Source organism: Cryptomeria japonica, chromosome 9 (genome assembly GCF_030272615.1).
Source record: "Cryptomeria japonica chromosome 9, Sugi_1.0, whole genome shotgun sequence".
Taxonomy (NCBI): domain Eukaryota; kingdom Viridiplantae; phylum Streptophyta; class Pinopsida; order Cupressales; family Cupressaceae; genus Cryptomeria; species Cryptomeria japonica.
The window spans coordinates 216728430-216751186 of NC_081413.1; the positions used below are offsets into that span (position 1 = coordinate 216728430).

General features: G+C 36.9%; 1 protein-coding gene across 3 annotated transcripts in view; it reads right to left on the bottom strand.

Moving 5' to 3' along the window:
* Positions 1-5822: 5822 nt before the first annotated feature.
* LOC131044586 (pantoate--beta-alanine ligase) overlaps positions 5823-22757 on the bottom strand; it is an 81666-nt gene continuing 64731 nt past the window's right edge. The window contains exons 3-5 of one of the 3 annotated variants that reach the window (XM_057977943.2): positions 13793-13924; positions 6222-6361; positions 5823-6052 (exon numbers count right to left, since the gene is read on the bottom strand). In XM_057977943.2, the coding sequence (XP_057833926.2) occupies positions 6236-6361; positions 13793-13924 (258 nt within the window). In that variant the 3' untranslated portion in view covers positions 5823-6052; positions 6222-6235. Of the gene's footprint in view, positions 6362-13792; positions 13925-22757 lie in introns of all 3 variants that reach the window. The other 2 variants (XM_057977945.2, XM_057977942.2) reach the window with 2 other exon arrangements.

Below are 22757 nucleotides of genomic sequence, written 5' to 3' on the forward strand. Positions count from 1 at the left end.
CACCTGATCCACCCTCAACTAGATGAGCCAGCACAACACCTAGAGATACAACAACAACAACAACAAGTGAAGAGTGCATAGAGGCAGCAACATCCACCTTAGATGCAAGGGTGTTCAAACATTGCAGGGCAGGAGAACTGTTGAGGAGTGCTCATTGTACTTTTGTATGGCTAGACTGTTATTCTAACTAATAAGCTTGTTACTCTGGATAATGGTTTGACTAATCCTCAAGTTCAAGATATTCATCAAAGTGATCCTCGTGGGGGACAATCCCAAATGTCCCTTATGCATCGGCATGATGAGGTGTTTACAATAGTGAACCCTCCTAACAATCCCATTGTTGAAAATGTGGATGTGGATTTTACCGATCCATCAAATAATCGGTCACTAGAGGTAGAAGCTTCAAAATGTGGGTTGGTGCATCTCATTCTAGATGAGTCAGTGGCCCCAACCATAGCTTTAGAGACGTGGGTTTCTTATCGAAGAGAAGGAAACAAGGAGGTTAGAGTTGCAGGTGTTGCTAATATGGAGAAAGTAGTGGTGGCAAATGATAGCTTTGTGGAGTGGTCGGAGCCAGCAAGTAATGACAGGGTGGAGCAAGTTCCATGTCCCATCAAAGAGGGTATCCTTATGGTTGATAGCCTCAACTAGATGGGTGAAGGGGAAGTTGTCTTTGGAAATTCGGTTAAGACTATCTTAGGACCTCAGGAACTAGAAGGAGATAGGAAAGTTGGGGAAACAGAGGATCTACCTCTTAAGGATATTCAGATGTCATTAGTTAGATTGTTCACATTCAACGGTGAGTTTGGTGAAGAGGATTCTTCTACTCTTGGAATCAAACAAGATGGAGTTTCCCCCCTAGTGGAAGAAGAGGATGAGTTTGGTATGGGAGATTCAAAAGGAATTCTTGAAAATTTGTTGTTTCACAAAGGACCTAAGATTTCACCTAAGTCATAGGGTTGTTGAGCAAATTTGTAAGGATATGGAAGGATATGCATCAAGGGGTGAGTCTAGGGCAAAGTCAAGTCAATTTCAAGGGGAATTATGCCAAGAATAGGAATTTCACTCTTGACCCTTCCAAAGGGTCCAAAGCGAATTCCTTTACAAGACACTCCGCCTTGAACCAAATTAGGAGCTAATCCATTCTCAGGCTTGAGTGAAGGCAAAATAATTGTATGAGTGAAGAAATGTGGAGAATGAAGATAGGATTTGAACCCAAGGATGAATATCGCTCCTGACGCTTCCTAAGGGTCTAGAGTGAAATTCATATAAGACCCTATTTCTTCACAAAATCTAGAACTAGATACCAACTTGAGGAGCAAATTCACTTGATCGTGATGGAAGGAAGCCTAACAAAGTATGTCCAAGGCATGAGAAGGAGAAAGGAAGTGATAAATTAGCTCAAAATGAGAATTTCGCTCCTGACCCTTCCAAAGGGTCCAGAGCGAAATCCACTTTTCCTCTATTTTCCTCTTTAATATGACCAAATTTGTTGACTTCTACGGTGTGTTGGGAAGACTTCGATGCATATTTGCCTTTGAGAAGAGGTTTGAGGCAACGAAATGGTGAAAATCAACCTAGAATGAGAATTTCAATCCTGACCCTTCCAAAGGGTCCAGAGCGAAATCCTCATTTGACCCTCTATTTTGCCTAAGGCATCGAAAAGTGAAGATGTTGAGCTAAGTGGATGGCAAATGGACTTGATGGTGGTAAGGAGAGGTGAGTTTGATCAAAATTGAAGGCAAATTGAGGCAATGGAATGTGAAATCAACCTAATTTATGAAATTCGCTCCCGACCCTTCCAAAGGGTTCAGAGCGAAATTCTTAGAAGACACCCATTTCTTCCTTGATTAGACCAAGATCTTAGTTTCTAAGGCATGTTGGGAAGGTTTTGATATGTTCTTGCCTTAGCAAGAGAATGAAAGCATTGAAAACTGAGGATTTTGTCCTAGAATGAGAATTTCGCTCCTGACCCTTCCAAAGGGTCCAGAGCGAAAATCCCCATAAACACTATTTTCTTCCTTGCTTAGACTACCAACCTTGTTCCTTGGGCGTATTTGGAAGTGGATTAACATGTCTTTGCCTTTTGAAGTGATGGAATGTAAAGAAATGAAGGATTTCAGCCTAAAATTAGAATTTCGCTACTGACCCTTCCAAAGGGTCCAGAGCAAAATTCCCAAAATCAACCTTTTTCTCTCAATTTTGTGTCAAGCCAAGTGTGGATTAGGGTGAATTAAGATTGAGGATGTCCTTAAGCATGGATTTAAGTTGCTTGTGCTCACCAAATGTGAAGGAATTGAGCTAAAACGAGAATTTTGCTCCTGGCCCTTCCGAAGGGTCCAGAGCGAAATTCTTGAGAACACCTATTTTCCCCTTGGAGAAAGTCAAATCCTTGGTTTTTATGGCGTGGATAGGAGTGGAGTGTTGTGTCCTTGCCTTTTGAGGTGGATTGAAGTTGAAAAAATGAAGAAATGAGCTCAAGAACATGGATTTCGCTCCTGACCCTTCCAAAGGGTCCAAAGCGAAATTCCTAAAACGTATTCTTTCTTCCAAATTTTGTGTCAACACAAACCTTGATCAAGGTGAAATCAGTTTTGAGTTACCCCTAGGCATGCCTTGGAATGGCTTGCGGCCACCAATGATGGAGATTTTCAATTTCGCTCCTGACCCTTCCAAAGGGTCTAGAGCAAAATCCTACATAGGTCATGTCCCTAGCCATGATTTTTAGAAAAACTCTTCTTTCAAGCCATTTTGAGGTCAAACAAGTGTTGTCTTCGTGAGAGGGGAATCCAAAGTTGAGAGTTAAAGGAAAGCAAGGTATGAAGAATGAATCTAGGTGAAGGAAAACAAGCAAATCAAGAATTTCGCTCCTGACCCTTCCAAAGGGTCCAGAGCGAAATTCCCAAAATCACCTAATTTGCCCATGATTGAGATTAAGAGATGGATTCCCAGGCCTTGATGGAGAGAAGACTAGTGTATGCTTGCCTTGGAAGGAATTTTGGATTAGAGAAATGATAGAATTTGTCCTAGAATGTGAATTTCGCTCCTGACCCTTCCAAAGGGTCCAGAGCGAAATTCCTAAAACCTCTATTTTGCTCCAATTTTGCATCAAACCTAGTGTTGATTGAGATTAAAGGCATCCTTAGACATGCATTTGAGCAAGTTGTGGTCAAAAAATGTGAAGGTTTTGTCCTAAAATGCAAATTTGGCTCCTGACCCTTCCAAAGGGTCCAGAGCGAAATTCCTTATAGGTCTTGTCCTTGGCCAAGGTCCAAAGCGAAATCCTCTTTTTTGGTCTTTTTGGAGGTCAAATCAATGATGTCCTCAGGAGAAAGCGATTCAAAGGTCAAGAGAAGTTCAAGGCAAGGAGATGATGAAATTTGAGCTAAATTGCAAATTTTGCTCCTGACCCTTCCAAAGGGTCCAGACCGAAATTCTTATAGGGTCTGTCCCTTGGGAGGATCTTGACCGAATTTCATTCTAATGCCTTTTTGTTGATGATTTAAGGTAGAAAATGCTATGTGAGATAAATATATCATATGTACTTAATCATCTTTTGGATTGTTTTGCAGGTGGAAGAAAATCAAGCCAGGGCAAGGACGACCTATTCTAAGCCCATCACCATCAAGGACATTCCAGATGCATAAAGGAGGACTCAAGGTGTTTTCAAGCGTTGGAAGACTTCAAGTGTTCGAGGAGTTGCAAGTTAGCCTCAAGACTTCATTCTACCACATGAAGAAACCACATGATGATAGAGAAGAATGACACTTCAAGGCGAGGTATGCTACCAGAGAAAGAAAACTTGACAGTAAGGAAGCCTCATCAAGCACATGGAAGTCAAGGAGGTACATCATTCTTCGCATCAAGGACAAAGGAGGATCAACCAAGATACAAACGTCAGACAAGGTGGCATCTCAGTCACTTTTCATCCAGTTGGATTGGTCCACCTCAGCATGTCCAGATTCAATGTACCTGACTCATCAGGGATGACACGAACTTCGGTGTACCTACCCCTGCTTCCTATTGGTCCTCGCGCCTAGAATGTAATTTTCTCATTGGCTAAGGAAGTTTGTTATAACAAACCCTAATTAGGGTTTCTATCCTTTAATCCTAGCCATTGATTCTAAGTCAATCAGAGCCATCAATTTGTAAAGGGCTCTCTATATAAAGCCTTGGCTCCTTATTTGTAAGGGTTAATAGTCAGAGAATAGTTAGGAGTTAGCAAAAAGAGAGATAGTCAATAATTAGTAGCTCAATAGTAGATAGCATTTTAGAGTAGAAAGATAAGGCAAAGATTGTTGTCAAGACATTGTTGCAAAAGACATGTAAACTTCATTGAAGGAATGGTGAATTATATGTGTCGATTCTACAATTTGCATGGTCTCTATACTTCTCAAGTTTAATTTCATGTTATTAGATGAATGGAGTAAATTTGTATGATCAATGGTGAAATTTGTATATCCATACTACTAGTGGTTTGTTGATTGCAAACTTGCCTTGTGTAGTCAACTGGAATCATTCAACTCAAGCTTAACTTCAATTATCGCTTCTTCATTGATATGCATCAACCTGACGATGTCTATGCTTGTAGCGGTGATCTGAACATCATAAAGTTATTCTTAGAAGATCGCACTAACCTTATGGAGATGATCATAGCATGTCAAAGCAAGACTTAGTTAGAGTTTCATCAAAGGTCATCCATTGCTCCCACATTCTTAGTGTTAGAATTAGATTCCTCTCCAACCCTTACCCTTTTTCCCTTTTTTTAAAAATCAAGGATCAGTAAAGACCCACGTTCCAGTGATATCCAAAGTAAATCAACGCTCAGGTCATCGAATGTAAGTCCCCTTGTGATTCTAGCAAAATCACATCATACCGCAAGGGCTTATCCACACGTAGAGAATCTACAATGAGAACCTTGGAGCTACTTCGATTGATCCTTCTGTGATATCTTCAGCATTCAGGGAAGCTTTATTTAAGAGAGGATAAGGTACATTTAGCTATTTTATTCTATGTTTGGTCGTGTACAAAAGACACATCAACAGGCAGTAGTGTTGATCAGGTGGGAGGATTTGAAGGCTTTTCTGCAGAGAAAGGAAAGAGAACGGGATGGAAAGAGCGGAAGGGGAGTAGACAAGGGCAAGGAGAAGGCAGAATTTGAACTCAAGGACTACTGGGTGTACGGCCCGATTGTGTCTAGTGTGAAGGAGGATTGAATGTCATGAGTATATTTTGTAAATTTTGTGAATTTTGTATACTTTTTGGATGGATGTATCGAATGTATGTAACTAGTAGGGTAAATTTTTATAGGGTTCATATGCTATAGTTTTCAAAGGGCCTATGTATGTAGTGTGTAAATGGTGGAAGGGTAATGTGAAGGTGGATTTCTGGTTTTTGTCAGCTATGGGATGTAAAGGGACTTGTTTTTGTTTGAATGTCAGGAAAGGTTTTCTTTGGAAATATCAGAAAATCTGATGTAATTACTTTTTTGATACTATTAATAAAAAATAATCTTATTACCGACCAAAAAAAAGTCTTTGTAGTTACTTTAAGACTAAACTTAATTTCTAACATATATTAGCCTATTAATTTTCCAAAAAGGAATTATTCATCCATATTACATTTATAAAATGACACTAAAATGTTACTGAAATAAATAAAGGCAAACATAAAAAAAGATAGAAGAAACATACAACTACTATTAACTACAAGGAAATTCCTTGGAGAAAAAGCAGAAACGAAGCCAAACCAATGGTAATAAATCTGTGCTCATTCTCACGGGCAAAACTTCCATGATATTCTACTTTTCTTAGAGAAGTGGGTAACCAAAAGAATTATCTTCAATAGGAAACAGCTGTAATCAATGGGGCATCACACTTATTACAACGCGAATTATTTTAATTAGTGTGATGTCACCCTCTTATTACATTGATATTTCTAATACCACCATGTTATGTCAAGAATGAAAAATGAGGGGCAGTGAACGAAATGAGGTAATTATCTTGGAAAATTTATTTTCACAAAAAATATTTGCCAAAGCCCTTCTGATTACCTACATATAAGCAATTATCTTCTCAATCTCTAGTATAAGTTGAAGCTCAAGTCATTACAACTGAGCTGAACATTTAAATTCTGGTGAAATGAAAAAGAAAAACAGTTATGAAATTCTCTAGCTTTTGCCTAAGTTTTCTTGTAGAAAAATCACTCTAGCATTAACTAACCATTTTCAATAGCTTCAAGAAGTTGGAGCTTGTAGTTCAATATTATCAATCAGCCTGACTCCTCCAAACCAAGCCGCAACACACAGGACAACTGGGAGGTCTATTCTGTCCACATGTTGCAATGTTTCTTGGTCAACTATCTGCAAATAAGTGGAACAGTTAAATAAGATTTCATATTAAGCAAAAAAGAATCTTTTAATTTGGTAAAATAGTTTCCACAGCAACGATCTACCATGCAGAAGAAAACATTAGTTCTGTTGCAACATTCCTGTAATTCTATTGATCCCTCTTTATCTTCATTATGAAGGTCAAACCATAAAGTAGTAGATTTTCTCATGCACATGTTGCCAAATGGTCATTAAAACTATTGTATATAAGACTCATTATTAATCCACAGTAAATGAGATATCAATAATGAAATTAAATATTTCATACTCGCCATGAATTCCACTATATTATTTTCTGTATTCCATGAGTTGATTCCCCAGGACACAAGTTCCCTAGGGGGCAGAGATGGGGAAATGCTTTGGTGACATTCTCAATGCATATCTCCTCTTCCAAGGAATGCTCATCATCAATATTAAAAAATATACAATTGTCAGGAACATTAAAAGTAAGTAAACTTGAAAAAGACAATGAAAAATAAAATCATAAAAACATTTTGAAAGAGAAATTTTTTTTAAATGATAGAAAAACCATAAAAATGTTATATGTTATTCGTTTTAGTTTTTATTCTATTTTTATCTTTCTTGTGCACCGTCATCCCTTAACAGAATGTGGAACATAGACACTCCCTTCGACCCTTTGTATAGACACTCCCTTCGACCCTTTGTAATGTCCCCATTTTGAAATAGGATTTAATAATAAATTAATATATATGAAAAAATTAAAATAATTAAAATTTCGTTAAGTTTAATTAATGCTCAACAAGCTCCCTCAAACATGAGGTATAAAAGGGAGAAGAGAACTTCATTTGAAGCAACGATTTAATAGATATTGAGAAGTGCAGATCTGATTTGAATAATAAGACAGCAATGAGGAGACATGAACCTTTAAATGGATGTCTCTTCCAAAGAGATGCATCTCCTCAATCGAATTTGAAAGTATAAAAGGATATGGAAGGAAAGAAAAAAACAATGGAGCATAGGAATTAAGGAAGGATAAATGGAAGGAGGAATGGGAAGGAAATAAAGGGTTGTGACTCGTTCAAAGGAGAATAATTATGAAAGGTTGTGACTCTCTCAAAGGGTAGAAATGATGAAAGGGTGTGCCTCCCTACATAAAAAGGAAGATACAAAGAGATGGACTGCAGTTGGAGGAAGGGAATGGAAGGAGATCAGCAGATTCCAGAATAGCAATCAGGCAGATAATGATCAGATTAGAAATCCTTATTTGTTAAAGGCTGTAGCATTACTATTCAGTTGTGATATGCTTAGATATGTGTGTGATATGTATGCTTGATGTGTTGGCTATAATAAATAAGGATGTAATTGATGAATAATTCTTAATAAATTGATATAGGCTATTGTGTGAAGTGACTAGATTTCCAATCTGTCTGTCAATTTGCTGCAACCAACCATGAGGTTAGGAAAGGAATACAAGGAGGGAGAAACTGTTATGAGGTCCTCATCTAAACATGCCACCTCATGCTGGTGATGGATAGTCCCATGAGGACATTGGGGTGAAAGGAGTGCTCCACCCTTGGTCTTAGAAGGGAAGGACACTCCGGACACCCTATTGTGACCTCCCCACCAACCTCAGCAAGAGTTGAATATTGGAATAAATTCAAAGGGATCTCAATAATAGACGGTAAATAAGTGGGCACGAGTAGGAAGAGCAGATACAAGTGTCCTCACTAGTACACCGCCTCATGAAGGAAGGATGGCTGAATGCCACATGAGGTCAAGAGGGATGGTATATCCACTCTTGGGCCGAGGGTAGACAGTTGCTTCGGGCACCCTATCATGTCCCCTTATCCGGGCCGTTATGGTTGAACCTAAATAATAAATATTAGATGATTAAGATGATTATGAATATATGTTATCATATCCTAGCAATGATAACTGATATTATATATTGTATTTTTCAATGATTTGTTTAACATGATTGCAAGGTCACAACTAGGATCTATCTTGCTTTGTATTCTTTGGGTAAAGGTTATATCTAGGATCTATCTTGCTTTGTATTCTTTGGGTAAAGGTTATATCTCTAGCTATATTATGTTCTTTGTTTCATTGGATTTGTGAATTTAGGGCAAAATATAAGGTAATCCAAAAAGGGGACATTAAACCCTCCCCCTACTTTCTCTAGATGGAACAAAGGCTCCCTCACTCCCTCAAACCTCTAGTCATGTGCCCTTTCTCTTGTTGCTCGAGATTTGAATTCACTCCCAATTTGAAGTGCTTGCTCTAAGACTTGCCTATGGGTTTGTCGAATGGCTTGAAATTATCAATCTTGGACTTATTCATAAGTTGCCTTACATGCAAAAATTTTGAGTAGGTCTTAAAGAGGCGATTTGGAGGAAATCCACTTCAATTCAGATTTATGGCCTCAAACCTAAGCTATACTAACAAGATTTTGTTTTTCTCATTATATTTGACATATAGGGTCTTGAGGGCATTGGTATGCTCTTCAAAAGATTAACCATGCCCTTGGCAAAGTTAAATGAATTGTTCTTCATACTTGCCAAATGTACTAATAGGATACTTTCAAGGCATCAACACCAGACCAGCTTTTTGTTGGTGAAATTATATAATTGCACCTTATATTAGGTTTACATAGGTAATTCATTTTATTTATATAGGTAAATTAGAAAATAAGAGAAGAAGTCAGTTGTCTTGATTGATGAGATTATTTGCCACCTCTACCTCATTCATCTCCTTTATTGATAATAGTTATGTGCCACCTCCCCCTCATCAAGATGAGTTCACTTAGCACCTCTACTCTTACATGTTAAGTCTGTCCTCTAGTTCACTGCTCCTCTAGGACCCTTTCAACTTAACTTGTGCATGCCTAGAGTGCATTTATTGTAGTCCATTTATTTTGTTTTGCACACCATGAATACAAATATTGAAATGTTGTTATTCTCATCTTATTTGCATTTAAATTAGTGAAATTTTGTTGTTTTTGTTCCAAGGGAGATCTAATTTATTGCTAGTTCTTTATTAAATCTAATATGGTATTTGAGCAAGGTAGTTAAGTCTCAATTAATTCAATGTAGGATATTGTTTATGCTTCTTTTACCTAAGACTTATAGTTTTTGCAAATTGGGTGTGTTTTAATCACTCATTGTAAAAGGCCTCCAAAAAAGGAAATAGATTGTTTCGTTGCAACATACTTTTGGGGAGGTTCTCTCATCCTCCATCTTTTCTCTCCTTAGAAGGGATTTTTATCCTCGAGATTTTCTCCTTTTCTTTTGTGGGATACACCACTTTCTTTGCACCTTGGGATTCTTCATATCGCACATGGGTACCTCATCGTCATCTGCCTTTTTCATAAATAAGAGGACAAACTAGTCACCCAAAGTGAAACGTGTTCAAGAGCTGTCGGAGATTGGGGATCAAGGCTGATATTTGATGTAAGCCAAAATTTGTCAAAGGTTGAGGATTGGGGATGTTACCCGACGTATGCCCGAGTGTCATTGAAGATCGAGGATCAGGGTTTCTTCCTAACTCATGTCAAAGAGTCATCAAAGATCGGATTTTAGGGATAGCATCTAACCTAGCCAGAGTGGAAGGGTGGAAAGGACTCAACAACACAATGGAGTCTGAAGATCGGAGCTACCGCCTAACCCATGCCAAATCGGGGAGGAGGAGAAACTCCAAACACCCGAGAGAGAAGTTTGTACGGCCTATAATGCCAACTTATGATGTAGCATGCGGAAATTCAAATTCGGGCCTTGCACATTTTGGGCCTAGGCCAACTAGTTTGGTATTTGTGTTAGGGGGCATATAAAATTAGAGAAACATTTCGATTGTAATCATCCAAGTTATATCATCATATTTTCTGGTTTTGGGCACTATGTGTTCAAGCTATCTTCTATGGACAAAACCCCATAGAAGACTATGATCAATGGACAAAAAACCATTGGTTGTTGGAATTAGAGGACAAAAAACCTTTGGTTATTTGATAGCATTCTCACTTAGAGAGTGCATTGGAGATTCAAGGATTTACAAGAAAGTTTAGTGAGTCAATGTGTGCATCGTTGATTAAGTTGTATGTTGATGTGTAATAACTGTCATAATAATTACCTTGTTGTAGAGATCATATCATAATCAATATAAGTTACTGCTGAAGTTCGAATCATTTATGCAAGTTTATTTGTGATGTTTAAGTATAAGTAGTTATTGCAATAGATTGGTGAAGATTGTGTTTATGTTATTTGGTGAATATTGTTGTTTACATTGAAAAGTTTGGAAAGCGGCATTAAACCCATACTAGTTGTCTTGCCATGATCTTTTTTTTTTCCCTAAGTTGCACTTAAGGTGGGTATTGTTCACTTGATGTAATTATATAACTGCATCTTGTATCAAGTTTACTTAAGCAGTTCATTTTATTTTTTTAGATAAATTATGAAATCAGAGCACATGTCAAGTCCCTTGGTTGATGGGATTCTTTTCCAACTCTGCCTTGTTCATCTCTTTGATTGAAGTAGTTAGGTACCACCCCTCCCTCATCGAGATGAGTTCACTTGATACTTTTGCTTCTACATGTTGTGTTACTCCTCTAGGACACTTGTCATCTGGACTTGTGTAACCAAAGTCTATACCATGGTTGAAAAACTAGCCAAAACTCTTTTGACTTGTGAGTACTCCCGAGTCAAATGTCAATGAGTTACTCGCCCAAAAACTGTCCGACCAGTTTTTGAAAAACTCCCAGCAATTTTTTCCTATAAAACTCATTAGTAAATGCAAAATATCGTGAGTTTTGTATCAAAAACTTGTCCAAATTCATTTAATTTATTATTTTTTGCTTGCAATTGAAAAAAAACAATTTCCATTGGTGGTAAAGGTTTCAAAGGCCTTAGTTTGGGCTTGGTAGTGGGGGCTCCACCCTTCAACCTTGCCCTCACAAGAGGAGCTGTCCCTCAACCCCATTGGGGGCATTGCCCCCAAACCCCCACAACGGACATTGCCCCTTGACCCCATTGGGGGCATTGCCCCCAAACTCCCACAAGGGGTGCTGCCTCTTGACCCTGTTGTGAGTGTTGCCCCCAGACCCCCATGAGGGGCACTACCCCTCAACCTTATTAGGGCCTCCACTCCCAAATCCCCATTAGTTATTGGAATCTGTCAAATAAAAAACTTGATTACAATGAGGGGGTGAGGGGGAATTGGGATATAACTCTTGATTTGCCTACTTTGACGTTATTATTGCACAACTTGCCAAAAATATTTTTAGATGAGACAACTTCTCCATATGACATGGCTAGTGGAAGTGGCATTATAGCTCATTTAGACTTGAACTTGTTTTTTGGTCTATGGTATGTATTAAATTCTAAAATTAGTAATATGCTCAACAAATTTAGTAATATGTGTTTTTGAAGAACATTTTTAAACATTTATTTATATAAAATGTTTGATAAAATTGCCGAGTTATTGCCAAGTTTTTCACGAGTTTCAAGACTAAGCTTCATGTAACTAGCCATATTATGATTGTGCTTACAAAGACAAAGTGACTAGAAATGACAAGACAAGAATCTTGATCTGATACCACAAGTTCAATGCCCAACAATAATATGGTGTACAACATCAAAATGAGGGTTTAGATGTGTTGTGACCAAGAGTGGCTTATACTAATTCTTTTAAAAAATAATTAGATACCATGATGTAGAGAAGAAACAGAAACACTTCAGAAAAAACCACAAAAAATATGTAAGAGATGTAACGACATGTTATATTATATTCATGAATCTGCAAACTTTGTACAGAATTTGGGAGGTGATGTATGGCTCAACATAATTGGAAACTAACTCCAAAGCTAGAGGCCCTGTTCTCAACGAATATATATTACATATTTAACAAGCGTATGACATGAAGAAGAAATTGGATGAGTACAAGATGAAAACCGTCCAATTTCTGTTGTTTGGCAGTAGTAGCAAAAATCTCTCAGGAATAAATTGGCAAACCAAAATAAAATAAAGAAAGAATTTTTCAAGTAATGGAGGTTTCAACAGAAAAAAAATTGGGTTAGGGTTAAGATTCAGTTTAGGGAAAAATCAGAAAATGTCACAGCACAAAATATAATAAAAAAACAAGAACCCTAATTTTTTTGGACCAAAAGATGATATTTTATCACGAAAAATTACAATTTTTCTTGATAAAATCATCAAAAGTTGGGTTGACTGATTATATCAAAACTGTGATTCTTTAAAAAATTAAATCAGCAGGGGGGTCAAGTGGCAATTAATCAGGATAAATCGGCAATTTCTGCTGTAGATAGACGATGTTTGACCTTCCAGACTTTACCATTTTCAGGAGACAACGCGGAACAAACTCCAAGTTTCTGTTGGGCTACTGGCACCTTTTCTCAAGCCAGAATGAAAATTATCTTGTGTGGTTTCATCCATTGGTGGTTGAAGAGATGAAAGCAAAGGTGGATGGTGTACATTATTTGCTGCAGACCTGGATCTGTGCACAATGATCAGACTCCCAAATCCTCCAAGATGGAAATTTCGAACATTTGAATCTATGTTATTTTTCAATATGGGAAAACAGACAAAAGAGAAAGGGTTAGATGTTGTCAGAGAATAAATCAGCCTGCAGTTATGCATGAACATACGCATGAAGTATATGCATGTTGCCAAATTTCATATTGTAAATTTGGGGTACTTGTTGTATCCAATCTAAATTCTCACGCTCCCCTGCAGCCACAAGTCATTTAATTTAGTGTCTCAAATGTCTGAATCTCAAAGAGCTATAAGGCTTGCTGATTAACGCATCTGTCTGTGTCTGTGTGTGTGTGTAGTTAAACTAGAAGTTAATTTCTACTTAATGAAAACAAAAGGTAGCAGATATTTGGTTGAGAGTGCAAACATATTTAATTGAAAGTCTATTGACACAACTTAATTGCAAGAATTGTGGCATGCAGACTCTACTGTGCTAGCAATCTAAAATTTTAAATATGCACTGGATTGACCATTTTCTACAATATTGCTTATGTAATTCAAAGTTCACTACATTGATAATAACCAATTGCCCATCACTTCAATTTGACTCTAAAACCCCTTGCATTTTTTATAGTTTTTTATCACACATCTTTCTCAAGGGAACAGTAATAATCATAAGAAATAAGCAGACATTTTCTGATTTTCACAAGAACATGCTTAGCGAAGACTTATAACCATAAAATCAGTTGCAGTTAGGGATATTAACATGTGGATGATTGTTTCAAGGAAACAAGAAAAACACACACAACTTGAAAGATAACAGCATTGTATACCATTTCTAAACTTACAATGGTCAAAACAAGTTTGGAAATTGTAATAATATGATTTCCACAGTCCATGATGTTAATGTAAGAAAGCATATGTAATAACTAAAAAGAAGATTTTTTGAATGTTCAAGATTAACCTCCACATAATCAATTTTGCCCCCAGCATTACGAACAGCCTCTAGAACTGAATGTTGCAATATTCCTGTAGAAATTTGTCCATTGCATACAGCATCTTTAACTTGATTTAAAGATCTACAAATAGACAATGCCTGCAGAAACATTGAAGATGTTATAATTATCCTTAGTGTAAACTCTTATATCATCAAATAATATCATACAGTAACTCAACGAAAGGCTGTGTATATAAATACAAGTCATTAGGGAGAAGCAGCTACAGGAAATCCTATCCAAACATATTCAGTATGACTTAAAGAAAATACAAATTGACAACTAGTTGATTCAAGTTTTTGAATTTCTTCACAGACTACACATATTTTATTTTTCCTGACCAGAATTAAAACAGCAAATTACAGCAATTTAGTTCAAGCCCAGGTATAAGCCAATTCATTGCATGTGGACCTGTGGCATTTTCACATATCCCATGGCCAAAGCAATTTCCAACTTTTTCTTCTACGGTTTGGTTAAGTCTGGCCCTACTTGCATGTGCCTTGCTTTTAGGTCACCTACTACAAAAGGTTGAAAGAAAATATTGTAAAAATATGCATAACCTGGTTTTAAAAAGCACTTTAAGAAATTTTAACCACCACATTTATACAAAAATTGCTGTATACACAAGATGCTTTTCAGTATCATTAGACCAGGCAGAAAACATATTGGAAAAAATCAATTTGTACTTCAAAATTATTTTTCATAATCATTCCCTTTGGCAAAAAAAATCATTAAATGAATTCCCAATATCTGTTTTAGGTCAAAAACAGAAATATCTAATAATCCTCAACATTGAAGGTTTTGTATGCAACTACATCCAATTTATGTTCCTCTATTTTTTTGGTTGAACAGAAAATAATATGTAAAAGAAAAAATTAATAACAACCTCAGTCTTAGCTTGAAGAAGGCACAAGAACTGTGGCATTTCATCTGAATACTTTTTAGTGCGATGCATGTCTGCAAAAGGGCAAAGATCAAAAGAACAAAGATAAAGTGATTATGCAAAAGACTCAACCATCCTAGCAATGCCTCTAAATTTCACAAGCAATTGGTGTTTCTACAAGAAGCAATAACTGAACCAGGACCTAATGTCAATCGTAGATCACATACACTCCAATCAACAAATGCTCAAAGATCAAAATAGTGGAATGGAGAGAGAATCCTAAAAGAAAGAAAATAGAGACAACTGCAAGAGAATTTTGAAAATACTCACGTTACTCACATTGAAGGGTGAGAGTAAAGTGTTGTTTATATAGCAAAAACTAGGCAAATACATCCAAGAGGTGCATTAATTCCAACTACCCATAATAGGTGGGAGGTGTTACCTACTTGGTAAATGTCAAAACATGTGGCAACACCTACTCAGACAAAGATAAATGAATGGTTATGAGAGGTAGCATATAAATCCAAAGGAGGGTGTGAAAATTCACAATCCCTATGTAGGAGAGAGTGGCACATGTAGCTGATGGATTGAGCCATGTGGCCTCAAATTAAACAAGTCTAATTAACCTAAGCAAGCTTAATAACGTGTAAAAAAATATTCCCTAACATAAGGAAAATAAAAAACCTACACCAACACCCCCTCTTAAATGTAGCATAGGTGGGTGAAAAGATGGGTCCAAACAAATGAAATCTGATGAGGTACCCATGTACAAAGGGTTCGCCCCCAAAAAGAAGTAAACCAATAAGGGGAATAGCGCCCCCCCTCCCCCACCGGTCCCACAAATAGAGAGAAAATGTCCCCCTTGTAAAGTCCCCTTCTCAGTTCTAGACTGATGGATAGAGTCTTAGCCTATTTTGGAAACCCGTAGGCTAATCAAAGACTAAATTAGGGTTTTTGTCTTCAGGAAGGTTTTTGGAGAGCTGTTTGCAGGAGTTCTACAGTTTGCTCTCTACATTCTTTCTGGGTTTTTCGTGAGCTTCAGGATGTTATCACATGCATTCCAATCAGAGAAGATTTCTGAATTTACTATTTTTAGTAAATTGCGACAAGCCGACGACTGTTTGCTTTATAGGGATGTCTGGGTTATTTGAGAGCTTCAGCGTGGTTTGACATTCAAATTCTTTGGAGATGATTTCCGGACTTACTATTTTTAGTAAGTCATGACTGCTACTTAGAATGTAATGAAAATGACTTTTGACACACTTACTATTTTTAGAAGTATCCTATTTATAGTAAGTACTATTTTTAGAAGTGCTATTTTTGGCAATGGTTCTACAACTCAGCTCAGTGGCTATGTCTGGCAGTGTTATTTTTGGCAGGATCCTGTGTTCGAACTCAGATGACTATTTTTAGCAGTTCAGTTCAGAGCTCCAACTTAGTTCAATTTTGGTGATTTCCAGCACTTCAATCTCAGGCTCAATTTGACAATAATCAGTATTTGGGGAGAAGGTATTTTTAATATATTAATACCTTAGGCATAAGGTTTTAATATTTGATTATTTTATGGATGGACGACTTAGGAAAAGGAGAAAATAATAATTCTATCCTAAGTCTACTTGGGCGAATTATTTCACCCCCTTGCTGGACACCAAAATACAATGCATTATTATTATTCTATATACTTTATGTTATCTCCAAAAGTTCGACTTAAGAGGGGTCATGTTTGAACGCCATTTGCTAAGGGGAAAATATGAAATGCAACGCCTAAGGGGTGAAATGAAATGTAATGGAATTTGGGCGCCATTTGAGTGGAATTTGAATTTGAATTTGGCTGGTGAAAAGTTATAAATACAGGCCTTGGGCTCTCATTTGGATATCCAACCTTGTTATGATAACGAAGTGCAGTCAAAATGTCGTCAGATTCTTACTTCGAGTGATGCATACCTCCCAGTGCCTTAGTTTCGTGCTTGAAAGATAGCGCCTAGCTGAACGTATGACTGTTTCTCATCCAGAGGAGCAGACTAGGCTCAATGTGGTGAAGATTTGTGTGGATTTCTGAGTGTTCTTGTTGCTGGTCGTGAAGTGTGCTAAAGTGAATTTTTGGTCACGGGTCTCAGTGTGTCATTCTCCTCGTTATAGGTATTTCATCTACCTTTCTTTATGGTTTAGGCGATTCATTTTGCACGTTTATAGAGCTTAAAATGGTGTTTTGGATTTTATTTTTGCAAAATTGTACCTTATATGGTCGTACCATGTGGCTGGGCACTTTGGAATGCGTGCATAAATTATTGGGGTCTGTTTGCCATGTTTTGTTGTTCTAGGAATGATCGCCTACCTCCTAGTGATCATTTGCTTTCAGTTTCGTGTCATTTGGTTAAGAATTCGGTGAGTTGTGAGTGTTTTAGTGGGATTTGGTGTTGCTGGTCTGTGTGTTTTCAGCGTACTGGGAGTATATCAGAATTAGAGTTTTTGGTGTTTGGAGTTGGTTTTGGGATAGGACTTGGTTTCATTTGAAGTTGTTGGTCAAGTTATTGCACTTGGATCATCACTCTTATATGCTATGATTCATATTGTTAAGTTGGTAGTAGTACTAACAACAATTTCTATTGTTCTTTCTTGTCCCACTGCATAAGTGGAAGAGGCTGGCCTAGCCGCCTATCTTTGGAATAGTGATTTCCCTTAAATTGTAATCCATATTGTGCATTGTAAAGCTGGTTAGTAGTATTAACAGCTATCTAATTGGATTATTGCTCTTAGTCCCACTGCATAAGTGGAAGAGGCTGGCTTTGCCACCTATTTTGAATATTGTAATACCGTCCTCCCGCTGCATAAGCAGTAGAGTTGATTGTAATTTCATTTCTAATCCTCCCACTGGATAAGCGGTTGAGTGATTGCTTCTTCAGTTTCTTGGCTTGTCCTTGGCTGGTTTACCTCCAACTGATCTTTCAGTATTCTCGTCAGCCCACTGAAAAGTGGAAGGGGCTGGCTTGCCGCCCAAGTATTGTAATCAATTTCAGTTCTTGCATCTAACGATCCCCTCAACACTGTATGCTCTCACCCTCTCAGATTGGGCTCTTGGTGATCAAAAGGTGGAAAGGGTTACTTTCAGCAGTATTGGGATTTCATTTTCTAACCCTAACGGTTGTTTGTGTTGATTGTAAAATCAAATAATTAAAACAAATTAAGGGGGATATTACAGTGGTATCAGAGCTCGTTTTCCTACCAGCCTATGAGTTCAAATTGATCAGAGTTCTCCATGAGTGAAAGAGACATCCGATACTACAGAGAACATAGAAAACAGCAGTATCAAATTCCCATAGTGCCAGTTGAAGAAACTTTTTCATAGGTAGCAGTTGATTTAGTTGATTCTATGGTAGAGAGAACAGCAGAATAGAAAGAAACCCCTGATGCCAGAGTAGAAAGAAAGTTTGATGCCATGATGGATATGATGTCACAGTTGTTGGCCAAACTTAATCAGAATTATGGTGGGACTCCTAATCAGCCCACTAATGGACCTGAAACTAGCACTTATAATAACCCTAGAGGAAATGGAAACGGGAGTAACCATGGAAGCAACACTGGAGGAACACCTGGAGAGTCAGTTATCAAGACCTTTGCAACCCGTCTTCCTACCCAAGGAAGTGCATCAAGCTGACATTGAGATACCAATAGTGGATGAAATAAGGAATAGTTACGTGGAGTATGCTTCTCTCCCTGGAGAGATCTAGAATATCCTCACCTTGGACCAATTTATGAACCAAAAGAAGAAGAGAGGTGGAAGATATGATAACCGCCCTTGTGCTCCACGAGATTATCAGCAAGCCCTTGGAAAGGTTACTCTAGCCCACTTTGACGAGAGTGATAAGTGTTCTGCTAGATCGTGGGTTCAAAATTTGGACAATTATTTGTCCTTGAGACCAATGTCGGAAGAAAATGGAAAAACAGTAATTGAGGTTGTGCATGATGAATCTCTTAATGTTTCTTATGGAGCTAGTGACAGTGTTGAATGCACTCATGTGCTTCTAGAGGAAGAGTAGATGAAAACTGAAGATGTTAAACAGGAGTAAAAAGAGAGGAATTCAGATTGCTTTTGGGATGTCTCCAATGAAGTTCATGTAACTTCATATGATGAGGAAATGGATACATCTAAGGATGCCTACATGGTAAAATTAGAAATGGAAAAGGTTAACAGGTTGTTGAATGGAGATTCATGTTATGAAGCTGAAAATAATGCAGCTAATGAAGAAGTTCCTAATGACCAAGAGGCTGTCCTATTTTGTGAGTTTAAAAAATACCAAGATGATGACATTCAAGGGGCAGATTTAGAAGACCAATCAGAAATCGCATTTAAGAATAATGGTGTTGAGACTCATAATTTGAAGAATGAGCTCGACAAAATTCTGAAAGTCTTTGATTTGGAGCAGTGTCCTAAGTTGGAATTTTCAGATTTAGGACAGCAGGATAGTTGGTCTAAGTTGGAAAAAGGAAATACTTTTCAGATTGTTAATAACCCTCTTTTTGTGATGAGTGTTGATGTGACCTTAGAAAATCCACTCTTTCAGTTGGATGATGAGATGGCTCTTAACCCTGATGACATGAATGAGATATGGGATCCAAGTGTGGTATGTAATTGTGAAGTAGAACAGGTCGAGTTGTCTATTGGGCCATCCAAGTTTGTTGGTGACTTACTCTCTACAAAGGACCATGATGGTGTGGATTGCCATGATTTGATGGTTGACCTCGGAAGCCTACAGTTTGACTAGGAGTATTGCATTGGTGATGAATCTACAAGCATCATTGAATGAATTTTCAGTGGGGGCCAAATGGGAATCTTAGGAGTGCAGCAACAACATGGCAGAGCCACTCCAAGGTTGGTATCTATGCACCAGACCCTCTTCAAGGATTGTTGGTGACAAAAGACGATGGAAGAAGTATACCATGGAGTGTTGTAAATTTGAAAGGTGGTTTTAGTGCTGCTGTTACCTCATGTTTCCGTGACCAAATGAGCCCATTTAAGTTCTTGCAAATGGAATGGAAAGAGATTATGAGTAAAACTTGGTTTCCCACCAAGTTGGTGATTCTTGGGAAGTCACTTCTAGCACATGGTTTGAAAAGAAAATTGATTTTGGCTGAAGTTACTTAGTATTGCAGCAATGGTTCTTCAATGCAAAGGTTATATATTGAAAAATCAGATTTTCTCAACTGTAGATTTGAACAATTTCAGTCCAATCAGCTTATTGTTGGGATTTTTTTTGGGCTTTAGATAGATTAGATGTCTGTTTGGGCTAACCAGTTTGGGTTTTGGTTGAACATCCGGGCACTAGAATATTGTTATTGCTTACACTCAGCTTGTAATGCATTTGGGACAACAGATTTGATCTTAGAGACAGTTTCTATGACAAAGTGCAAGGAGTAGGGAAGAACACCATTGTGGCTGATGCTTTGTCAAGATGGCTGCATTTGAGTTTGTTGGTTGAGATTACTGCAGATTGGAAACACCAAATTATTGCAGAGTATGCCAAAAATCAGTTTGCTACTAGCCTAGTGGAGGACACTTTGCATGACGGAAGGTATCAGATGGATGATGATTTTGATGGAAATATTGTCATTGATGTCAAATGGATTTGTTGATTCATGGAGATTGATGAACAAATTGGATTACTATGTTTTACATTTACTATGGTTACATTATGTCTCAATACAGTGATGATGCAGCGATTATGAATACATATACTACAGCTTCATATATAATATACATCTACAGAAGATGGTAACACAGATGTTGATATATATATATATATATATACAAAGCCCGTATGACAGAGTATTAATCTGTATACATAAAGTCAGCATATGCAGGTTACATTAATGATCCAGACTGCAGTATATATATACAGGTGTGTCATAGTAAAGATGTTGATGATATAGCGTCAGAAGCAATCCTTCAGGGCCATTAAATAGATATCAAATATGAGAATGGCCTATCGGCCTTACATATTTAATAAACCGATTTACTTATGCATTAATATCGAACCTATTGATTCATCGGGTTTGTATAATTAATCATTAAAGTTGGTTATCGGGTTTGTTTTATAAACATTAGACAATCAATTTAATTAACAGATTGTGTTATTAATGAATCGGTTTGTTGAAAGGCAATTATGAAGAGACACGTCTTCTATTGGAAAGACATCGGATTCATTATATATGGAGAATACATCCTTCTTATTGGCAGATCGTGGAAGATAGAAATTAATACTCAGATCGAAATATACAAGAGGCGGATTTAAGATAGATATTCAGTAAGCATACTACAAATTCTCTGGCAAACCAACGTGATCTTCTGTAGCAATCCGACTTATCCTTCTGCAGTTCATGTTCAATGAATCTGATAAGTTAAAGAGTTTCCATTCTGCAGCAATAAGAATTTGATCCAACATACCTTCGGCAGATTGAGTTTTGACAGTTCAATTTCTATATTACCTTGTGTGGGTAATTGTTGTGTGCATAAAGCTTCAAGCAGTGAAGCCATTACTTGTATATCATACTCAGACCTGATTATATAAATAGCTGTTAATTTTTGTGGCTGGGTTTTTCACCTTCATAAGGAAGGTTTTCCCAGGGTAACTTAGTGTTCATACTGTTCGTTTGAGGTGAATTTTGTTTTCTAATATAATCTGATCGTAAATTTAACAAAAGACAGACTCAGATATACATACTCTTAAGGCAGCAGCATATATATAGAGACAGCAAATATATGTATATATACAGACATTGGAATTGTTTATATTAATTGTATAAACAATAAACCTTAAGCAGCAGTTACAGACAAATAAGAAATATTATAAATAGAAAAGGTGGTCTATTAGGTGCAGCAATTAATGTTAAGAAGAGTAGCAAATTACAATAAATTGTTTTGGGGCCCACCTCCTTATAATACAGCCCCACTAAAAGACAAAATAATCCCACGTATAAGAGTTATAAGACAGTGGTTAATTCATTCAGTTTGAAATAAAGATGAATACGTGGCAATTAAAAATATAAATAAACATTATAAATTGTGGAAAGGTGCAAGGTAAGATATCCATTAATTGATGAGTTATTATTGACATTGGTCAACACTGCTTGCCACCCGTAGGATGATATGGTACGTGGTTAAAGAATGAAAAGAAACTGATTAATATTTGTCATACAAACATAGTAAACAGACGATATAGCAAGAACAAAACATTTCCAGAATCCATTCTAACACTGTCAGCAGCAAATACACACTATATAGAGTTATATTATACTCAATCTTTAAGGAGAACGTGGAAATAAAGATGGAAAGTATTTTATGAAGATGAAACGATGGTAATCAGAAAATACATAGTCATTCTACGTGTTACAGAATGTTAAAATATGACGGGACAATGGAATGCGGTGGCAGGTAGAAGATTCACGAGAAACAACACCAAACATTGACTACTGTCAACGCAAGGGAGGAGGTGGCTTCTATGAAGCCTGACTACATTAATAATAACAATATCAAAGGATATTTGAATAAAATCATATACTTAAAAGAATTAATTTATAAAGACATCAGTTCGAATAAAGATATAACTAATGAATCGATTCATTATAGTTGTAACAAATATTTGTTAATTGGTTTGTGAAAGGATATGCGACCTTTCACATAAGGAGACAAATGAATAGTCATGTCTTTTGAAAATAAGACAGACTATATAATTCAGTCTTGTGTAAAAAATTGCATGTGAGTGATTCTGAAAATATAATTCAGATAGAAAAGAGCTTTCAGATGTATATGGTGTGAAAAATAAAAGAAAAGTATATTATGTGAAGAGTGTGTGAAATGAGATAATTCTGAAATTATATTTCAGATAGTTCAGGACAGAAGAGAAGAATATGCAGCAGAAATATAAAGAAAAATAATAGACATGAAGTAAACATAATTATACTTCAGATTCAGATAGGGTGAACAATGAGATAGTTAAATCAGAATTGAAGACAAGATTATGAGAAGTTTGTAACTGATTATAAGAAGAATCAGT